The sequence below is a fragment of the Akebia trifoliata genome, chromosome 14 (assembly GCF_017979445.1).
Source record: "Akebia trifoliata isolate Shusen 1 chromosome 14, ASM1797944v1, whole genome shotgun sequence".
Lineage (NCBI taxonomy): Eukaryota > Viridiplantae > Streptophyta > Magnoliopsida > Ranunculales > Lardizabalaceae > Akebia > Akebia trifoliata.
Genome location: NC_141388.1, coordinates 10039078 through 10049333, shown reverse-complemented (window position 1 = coordinate 10049333; position 10256 = coordinate 10039078). Strand labels below are relative to the sequence as shown.

General features: G+C 33.3%; 1 protein-coding gene across 1 annotated transcript; it reads right to left on the bottom strand.

Annotated features, from left to right (window-relative positions):
- Nucleotides 1–5612: 5612 nt before the first annotated feature.
- Nucleotides 5613–6497, bottom strand: LOC147386149 (17.3 kDa class I heat shock protein-like). The gene has a single exon (XM_086424026.1). The coding sequence runs from the start codon at nt 6247–6249 to the stop codon at nt 5773–5775; it is 477 nt and encodes a 158-aa protein (XP_086280152.1). The 5' UTR covers nt 6250–6497; the 3' UTR covers nt 5613–5772.
- Between the last annotated feature and the right edge of the window lie 3759 nt (nt 6498–10256).

Sequence of the window (10256 nt, the reverse complement as noted above, 5' to 3'; positions counted from 1 at the left end):
AAAAAAAAAAAAAAAAAAAAAAAATTATTACTACATCCCTTCTTGTAAAAGAATGCATTGAATCAGATAAGTTTGGGGGTGCAGTGGGCTATAAAAAAAAAAAAGAAAAAAAAAATAGTGAATAAAAAGTTGTCAAGGGAATGAAGTGAGAATGAAGTGACACAAGATTGAGAATGCGGAGTGACTTGATGTTGAAATGTAAGTTTGCGCTCTGTGAAAATCCTAAGAGATTGATGTGTCTAAGGGGTGATCTGAGCCACAAAATTTTCTTTTATCTTACCTTTAACCCAGCCACACATTACAAGCTGAATAAAAGTCCTATTGATTCTTGATTGACTGACAACCTACATTAGTGGAGAATAGCATGAAAAGTAAGCCTATGGAGCTCATCAATTTCAATATCTAGAGATCATCTGTGTTTACTCTTGATTGCATAAACTGATTTGAGTTGAAAACTGATTAAGTGAAAAGGGGTTGTTTGCACATATGTGGATGGTTCAAGGTGAGGTTGAATGACATTTGGGTTGAAAATCTAGATTGTTTCAATTTCTAAAGTTTTCTTTTGAATTGTGAAATTTGTAAAATCTTTGAGGCAAGTGTGGAGAATCAAGCTATTATCATCACTTGTGTTTTCTTTATTTTAGATTTCTTTCCCTTAGTTAGGTTTTTCTTTATTTGTGTTTTGCTCGAGGACTAGCAAAATGTTAAGTTTGGGGGTATTTGATGAGTAGGTTTTATACCTACGAATTAATCACTTTTAAATATAATATTTTGTTAATTTTAGAGTCTTTTAGTTGTTTTTATTTAAGTTTAGCTAGTTTTATACTTTTTATGTGATTATATGTTTTTATTTGATTTTTATGCTTATTTTACAGATTAGGAACAATATGGAACATTGGGATAGGTGCATACGTTTAGGAGAAATTCTGACTCCAAATTGGTTCACTCTCGGAAGAAGGAAGCTAAGCATACAAGCTAAAAAGTCTTCAAGCCGCAGCTTGATAGAAAACTAGGCCGCGGCGGGAATTCAAGAATGGCATAACAGAAATATAAAAGTACAAGCCGCGGCATGATATATTGGGAGGCCATGGCCTGCTTACGTTTTCAGCTTTACACGTTAATTTGTGGTGACCCAATTAGAGACGGATTTTGGGACTCTTAAACCCTAATGACTCCATATCTATAAATAGGAAAGTTTAACCCTTATTTGAAAACAAAAGTTTTGGGGTTTTTCTTGGAGGCAGAAGATTGAGAAGGAGGACGGGAATTGGAGATCGGCTCTTGAGTTATCTTCTTTAACTTTAACTCTTCTCTTAATTTTGTAATCTAAGAATGGCTAAATACTTTTGTGATTTTTTTTCTTTTCAATGAAGAACTAATTTCTATTCTAGGGTTATAATGGAACCCATTCATGATATTTGATTAGTTTTCTTTCTTTCTTCTATGATCCCACATGTGATTGTTTATTCTATCCAATGTTTAATGCGATTTGATTAACTGATCATTAATTGAATTGATTTGGTGAACCCTAATAATATCGGCAGAGTTATTTTGTGTTCATGACCTAGATAGATTAACATATGCTAATTTGAGATAGGAATATACTCAGGTTGCATGTGCATTCCTTATGAGAACTTATTCTTAATGAATTCTTCTTGATTTGATTCTCATAGGCATATAGGGAATTAGTCTAGAAGGGTATTTTTACATGACCATCGGAAGAGGCTTGTAGAGAATTTAGTGTTCTTGGATGACAACCATAGTGGATTAATTTATCATAGAGGGAAGGAGAATTAAATCAAGTGGATTGTTTGGGGGAAATTATAAACCTAGATTTTATCATTCATTGATTTTAAATCTGCAAGTTTATTTTCTCTATTAGTTTTCTTGTTTAGTTTTAATTCCTATTTTTACTTTTGTTTGGATAAAATTAGAGTGAGATAAATTGGTAATTAGCAATAGATTGGTATTTAGTCTCCGTGGGAACGATACTTTCTTATCACTTTATTACTTGTTTCGATACGTATACTTGCGTGCGTAAATTTAGACAACAATAGGTATTTAATATTTTAAAATAATGTAGATCCCATTCCACAGTTTGTTGAGTAACAAACTTGATACTGTAAGGTTACCTTACAGTTGTCCGAACTCCAAAAGAGCTTTTTGTAATAAAAATGCAACAATGAAATTTCTCTAGTAATTTTTAAATCTAGCCTCTCTAACTTTGTAAGATTTCAAATCTTGCTTAGCGATGTTGAGCTCACCTTGTGGCATCCAAAAACATGTTCCGATGCCAAAGGGATGTAGAGTAAAAAATTCAATGAACTTTGAATTTTTTTTTTGTTGAAAAAAACTTGTTTTTTAGTATTAAATTTTAATGTTAAGTTTGGGAGTTCATTGGGATTTTGATAGCCACCCATTTTCAAAACCTTGGATCAAGTCCAAATTATTATTATTTGGATTTGAGTTTTTCCATGAATCAAGAGGGCATGTTTCTCTAATATTTTGTAGATTTGAGTGCAAGTGGGGGCTTTGCATATTGTCAGAAAAGTGTTTCTCTAATAGAATCATGATAATCTGACTGCCCCACGTGGCACACTCAATCGATACTCCTAACGTGAAAAGTTTGGGAATCGCAAATCTGTTCGTCTCGGGATACAAAATTGCACTTCTCCAAAAAAAGTACATCCCCTGGGGAAACACATATCCCGAGGCAAACAGATCTACGATTCCCAAATCTATCACATCAGGATAGTTGATTGAGTATGCCACGAGGACTCTTCTGTAATATTCCTCAGAGTTTTGCCCTTGCCACCAAATGAGGTCAATGATCCTTAGTAAGAGTTGAAATCTTAATAAATTTATAACGCTAGTCATACTCTTTGGAAAATTCAAGTGTCTAACATCTCTATCAAACGAATGGCAGTCTCTCTATGTATGCGAAAGTATATTAAATAAATATATATTTTTAATAATTTAAAATATATTTATTTATTAAATTAATTTTAGGAAATTGATTTGAGTATGTACGGCATAAAAAGAGTCAAATTTTATCGGGTTTGGTTCCTTGTAGTATACCCAAAAAAAAAAATGGGTCCAATGTGGATTGATAACAATGGGAATTGGTGTTTGATTGCGAATGTGATAATCCATTTGAACTCAACAATCCTTAGATTTGAAATTTTATCATGTTGGTGAAGGAAAGTGTTTCTCAATTGGTTTTCAGTTTTGGGGGCAAACGTAATCAATCATATAGCTCTCTTGCAGTAAAATAGTAAAAGTTTACCTTTCTAGAAAACAAAGTCATTCTCTAGAGGGGTAAGGTGGAAAATATTTTCTACCGCAAGTCAATGAAATTATTCATAGAGATAAGAAATAATAAAAATCTACAAAAATGTGACCGTTTTGCAGTTCAAAATATATTGGAACGTTGAAGTGTCTCTGATGAACTCTTGAAACATTGAAGCTGAATTCAGTATCAAGGCTCTTACTTACTACAGCTGGGTGAGACGACCTGAAGGATACTTCATGATGAATTCTGATGGTTCGGTGAGAGCTAGCAGAGGGGTAGAAGGAGCTATAGCGAGAGACCACGTAGGTATCCTTTTTGGCGTATTGGTTGTTAACACTCGAGCCAAATCAGTTTTGGCGCATGAGCTAAAAGCTTTGCAGAAATGGTTGAGGTTGGCTATCAATGCCAACATAAAGAAGATGTAGATCAAAATCGATTCTTACAGGGCTGCTAGCTGCATCAAAGGTGAGTGTGGCACCCCTTGGAAAATGACCAAGTTGGTCAAACAGAATAAAGATTTATGGAAAAGTTTGTGGAGATAAATCTGAATTTTTGCAACAGAGAATGTTGTTAAGAAAATAGGTTCAATCGAACAAGAAAACGAATTGAAAAAACAAACACAAGATGCAATCAAACAAAGATACACCAAGATTTTACGTAGTTCCCTCTAGATTGGGGTACGTCTATGGATTACACCAATTCCACTATGAAGAGGAAATTGCAGTTATGGATTACACCCCTTTACCAAAAAATAAGAAATATAAATACTCCAAGAAACCTAACTAGAATTTTACATAAGATTAGCGAAATTACGAAAAGTGTGAAGGCGTGGCTTTATTTATGGTACCTTCTTGTTGACCAATACTATCAGGCCTCACAAACCACAACAACTGTAACTATGCAGCGGATTTTACCTAGCCTCCTTCCTTAATAACAATGGTAGGATAGTTTTGACTTACGATGTTTTCCCAAGTGAACTCAAAGAGATTGTTAGTAAGCATGCCAATGGGCATGCCTATGAAAGATTGTAAGCCTTTGGGTCTTTTTGGTCTGGGGTCTACCTAATTTCCATATAAATATATATAATTAAAAAAAAAAAAAAAAAGTAATTTTCAACCATTTCCTCATGCAATTTGGAGGCCTTATCAAAAGTTTGCTAAAGTATCTTCAATGATTTTTTATCACAAATTCTTTTGAGATTTATCTTCTCGACAATAGTGTTTCTTTTCTAAAGAGAGCCAAACATTTTTCAAAATAGGGGTTAGAAGTTTTGAAATGCGCTAATTGTTTGTGAGGATAATCTCTGTGTTGAAGAGATCACCCTCATAAAAAATCAGCTTATCTTGAAACTTCTAACCCTAGTTTGTAAACCACTTTTGATGGGGTTCTAACTTTCTGAATGGGCTGATTTTTAATGAGGATAATCAGCTCGTCATAGAAGCCATCCTCACAAAAATTCAACCTATTCCTAAACTTCTAACCTATACATTGAAAATTATCTAGCTCTGTGTTACTTGGTTCATCGTTCGCTTAGCTCAAATTCGGGTTCATGGTTTGCCACTCTAGAATGAACCTGGTTCATAGGAGTAGGTAGAGATAATTCGTGGTTCACTTTTTTTTCCTAGATCAATTCACTAAATTGGTTCACTTTGTATATACATAATTCAGGTATCCAAGTTATAATGTTAAAAAATTTATAAGTTAAATAAAAATAATTTAATATAATATTTCAAATTTTAAATTTAAAAAATTAAAAACTATTATAAATTGATTTGGCTCACCGAACCAATTAAAAAATCATTTGGTTCTTCAAACCCAATCAAAATTCAATGAATTTGGGGTTCGCTTGATTTTACAACCCAATATCAATTGGACTAATAGCAACAAATTGAGTTACATAGATCGAACCCAATGCAGAGATATCTGAAATTTAAGCATAAATTCAAGGGTATCAAAGATGCTCAAAAAAGTTGATCGGGGGCAATTGCCCCAATGTCTCCTTACTAGTTAGGTCTGCCCTTGGTTAGACCCCTTATGTTGCAGGGCAGCCATAGCATCTCTTTTCTCTTCTTCTTGTAGCGTCTCACGTAATGCAGCAGTGGCACCCAATAGAGAGAACAAGACCTTCTTCATCCCTCAATGCGCTTGTCTCTTTCCATACTTTTCTTTTCCCAACTCAACAAATATTCAATGTTGATCGATATCAAGGTAGGTTGTTCTCGATCATCCTTTAATGATAATCGTTTCTGTAATTTGTGTTAAAGTTCCATTTTCTTCCAGCAATTTAGGCATGGTACTGATACATATTTTTGTAGATCTATTAAAACTAGTAAATGTTATTTTATTGATTAATGTCACTCGTTCAACACAAAACGCAAGATCATATTCACCACTAGGCCAAGGCCATTACACACAGACTGAGACACTCTCACATTTATCTTTAACTAATTAATTTCTTCTTGTTTTTTTCCATCTCTGTCTTAGCCTGAAATTTCAATCGCCTTGACATCAGGTTTCTTCACCTCCTCCTTTGGAACAGTGACTGTCAAAACTCCATTCTCCATAGAAGCCTTCACTTGATCCACCTTTGCATTCTCTGGCAATCTGAATCGTCGGATGAATTTCCCACTGCTACGCTCCACACGATGCCACTTGTCATTCTTCTCTTCATGTTCTTTGCTCCTCTCTCCACTTATCTGTAAAACTCTTCCTTCTTCAACTTCTACCTTCACTTCTTCCTTCTTGATCCCTGGAAGATCTGCCTTAAACACATGGGCTTCTGGTGTTTCCTTCCAATCGATGCGAGTGTTGGCGATTTGTGATGTCTCGTTGGATGAATGAGGACGAGAGGTAGAGAGGGTTAAGGGGAAATCCTGGAATGGATCCCAAATGTCTAGAGAGAATGGATCGAAAACGTTGCTCCTCCTTCCACCAAAGATGCTTGGAATGATCGACATGTTTGGATTTTGTTGAAATCGAATTATGAAATTGAAATTGAAGATGAGAAAGAGATGTAAATCGAATATTGGTTGGTTTTGGCTAAGCTTTCCAGACAGATTGAATTGATACTCGAGTACCTAACGCAAGGATGGATCCGTTATTTATAGAAAAGGCAAGCGGATTCGAGAACTCATCTCGATCCTTCCCTTCTTTTAGGTTCCATCTGTTGACAGGTAAGCGAAACTTCTAGAACCTCCGGGATTCTCTACGCCCAGGAGCCCTGAGCCCCTGTGGCCTCGAAAATTCGATGTGCTTTTTTATTTTATTTTATTTTATTGTAAAAAAAGTTTAATAATTTTTTAAAATGAAAAATACTTTTCGTACTAATTAGTAAGATTTTAAGTCTTACTAAGGGTTATTTTTGCACAAATGGATTACCACATTGGTAATTCACCACCACATCCCTCTATGTTTCATGAAAAAATTCAGATCCAATTTCTTTTTAGCTTCATCTTAGGTTTTTTGAAATGAATGGCTACCAAACTTCTACGAAACTCCTGAATTTAAAATAAAAAGTCAACTATAAATTTTTTTTTAAAATTGAATCTTTTTCTTTTCAAAGTTCATACAATTGTTTCCTCTACAATATTGTGACATCAAATCATGATTTTGGATGCCACCAAGTAGGGGCAGAGCCAGGTTTTTGGTTAGCAGGGTTTAAGTGCTAACGGTGGTTTTTTGATAAATTTGATATCCTCTATTGTTAGTTTCTTCATTGCAAACGATGGTTGACAAATAATTTTCATCAAAGTATTTGAATTGAAATCATTTTAAATCCATCATCTTCAATGTCTTGTAGAATCCCTTGACATTTCTATCTAAAAAGAAAATACCTTATGTGTCACTAAAAATCTAATCTTTGTTCTTATTGTTTGAAGGTTAAAGATGAAAGACATTGAAGGCCAAAAACAAAGGTAAAGAACTTACACTAAGGTTGAAGATGATAGATTTTGGGATATAATCAAGGGTTTTTGAATAGAGGTTGAAGATGACGTTAGATATAATCATCTTCAATATCTTGTAGAAACCCTAATCTTTCTACCAATAAAAGTTCATGAATCTCTGTAGAAACCCTATCTCATTCTTGATGTTTGAAGGTTGAAGAGGAAAACATTCAAGGTAAAAAAACCTTACCATAAAGTTAAAAATGATGATTTTTGGGATATAATGAAAGGCTTTTGACTAGATGTTGAAAATGAGGTTAGGTTAAAACCATAATCTCAACCCTTGATTTTGCTACCAAAAAGTCAAATATTGTTCTTGAAGTGTGAAGTTTGAAGAAGATACAATCTCAAAGTTGAAAACACGGATGAAAATATTTACCTTGCTGTTGGAGATGACTGGTTTTGGAGATTAAAATAAGTTTTGGACAAAGTCACAAAACTCTCTCAATTTTTCAAAAAAAAAAAATTCCTAAAATTCTCCAAATAAGGTTTATTCTATTAAATATGTCAATCAATGAATTAATTAATAATTTATCAATTAGTGACTAAATATGATTACTTTTTTATCTTTTACTCTCATAAAGATAATAAGTATTGATATTGAGACAATAGAGAATATAATATATATGTGGGCCCAATGAGGATTTTGGGAGAAAGAATTGATGTTGAAATGAGAAAGGATATAATAGGGTGTAGATACGTGAGCTTCAAAACCTTTGGGAGGTTTGAGCTCATCTACTTGAGGTTTTAGAGTCGCCACCATTCAATTAAGGTATGAATGTACACCATAAAATAGGTTTTAAAATTTGTTTTTCTTAGCTTGTAGTGATTATCATATATATATGGATAGGTAAAGGCCTACCTAGAGATTCTAAGAAAGGGAGTTTAGTTGAGGGACAAGGAAGGTGTTAGGCATCTTGTCCCTATCATCCTAAGATGATTACCAATATGACCATAAATAAAGTTTTAAAAACTATTTTTTTGAGTTTTGGAAGTAAGGGAGATTATAGAGAAAATTTGGGAAAATTTGGTTACAATTTACTATTAGAAAATGGGCAAATTAAGATGATGAACAAGCCCCTACTAAAAGTAGGTGTTTACTAGATTTTTTTGTAAGCCAAAAACTTTAGTGGGAATCCACTTGGATTTTACCATTTTGAGTCTCAAAGCTTCAAAACTAGATTATGTACTTACTTAGGAGTAGCTTTTTATTGGTTTAGTTTTTATGAGGTATCCATACGTTAGACATCACCATTGGAAAGACTAGGGATCTTCATGTATGATTTGTATCTCTTTTAAGACAATTTTTTATTGGTTTAAAAAATTATATGAGAATTTAAAGAGATCGTCACCTTTGACTTTTAACTTTTTTGTAAAATACGTTAGACATCACCATTGAAAAGACTAAGGATCTTCATGTATGATTTGTATCTCTTTTAGGATAATTTTTTATTGGTTTAAAAAATTATATGAGGATTTAAAGAAATCGTCACCTTTGATTCTTAACTTTTTTGTAAAGTAAATGTATTATGTGTGGGGATGTGCATGTGTGAGATTGGACTTAGAAAGAGAAGATTACCTCCTAAGAGGGTTTACTCTCTAGCTCTATTACAATCAAATAAAGTAAAAAATCATTATTCGAAGAAACTTAGAATACAAGAAAATAAAGCATCAACAATATAAATTTAAATTGTATAAATAAATAAATTAAAGACAACATATTCTAGTGCACTCAATGAGCTTATTGAGGATTTATTGGGGATATCACTTCTAAGAGGGATTATTCTCTACTCCCAAGCCTCTAAACTAAATATTAGAGATCTACATTATTAAATAAACATGAATGAAAACTTAAAATTTAACAACTAATGTAAATAATGGGGAAGTGAGGATGGGGGATTAGAGAGGTGGGTTGTGGTAGAACTTCTCCCACTTTGTTGTTGTTGTTCTTCTTCTTTCTCCTTCTTGGATTTTTCTTCTTGAGATAATTTGGATAGGATTTGGGAAGGTTTAGGAGCTCTGAGAAAAGATTTTGATAGAATTTTGAAATTCTAATTCATCTTCCTTCTTTTGCCTTAAATTAGTCTCTTATTTATCAGACTTTGAGAGATCCTTGAGGGTAAATTTGTCTTAAAACTTTGATTATTCAAATATTTTAGGAAAACCTTCATGAAAAGCATCAATTCTACTTTCTAACCTTGGCCTTGACAATCTTTAATCTCTTGTAAAGTCACACTAATCTTGATGATCAAGGGATATGATAATCTTTACACATAAATTTTTAAATAATTCTTAGTGGGGATAGAATAGTCCTAAACCTTATATGAGTTAGATCAATTGTGAGAGATCTAGGTCAAATGACATGTAATTTGATGAAAGATTTTTGTCTCCCTTGGTGACTTCCTTAGGTTAGCTCTCTAACAAATTAGGGATACAAATGTCTCTAGGCACAAATTTTAGAAACTTCTTGATGTTGGATAAGATGGTCATAAAACTTAAAAAGTAGTCAATTTACCTTCAATGCCATGGAATCATTTTGACATTTGAAAAATGTTAAGAAGGTAGAAGAAAGTTTTGACCCTAATGTGTTTCAACAAACAAATGTTAGAAGAGGTAATTATACTTGAATGAGGACCAAGCAAGAGTTTTGGTCAAGTTTAGAAGAATAAGAGGATTATCAAAATGTCTTTGATGGGAGAGATTTGAAAATTTAAAGTATAAGTAGAAAGGGGATTATAGAGGATTTTCTTAGAGAATAAATCACTAAGAGAGGGTTTAGAGATTCATTTCCTGTAGAGAATCTTGTGCACACATAGGCTCTCTAACTGCCTAACTGAATTGGATGTACCTTAAGAACAACCAGAAGGAATTATGCCTAACCATAATTGAGGTAAGGCTAATGCAATTTTAAGCTTACACATTACAAAGATAAGATCTAGAAAATATGGCTTGGCCATATGATTGGTACAACCAGGCAAAGCTATGTTCGGCCATACAAGCCATATAGCCAAGTAAAATTT

Bases quoted from the DNA above. Each gene is read 5' to 3' on its own strand.
- LOC147386149 (XM_086424026.1), bottom strand. From the start codon at position 6,249: ATGTCGATCATTCCAAGCATCTTTGGTGGAAGGAGGAGCAACGTTTTC.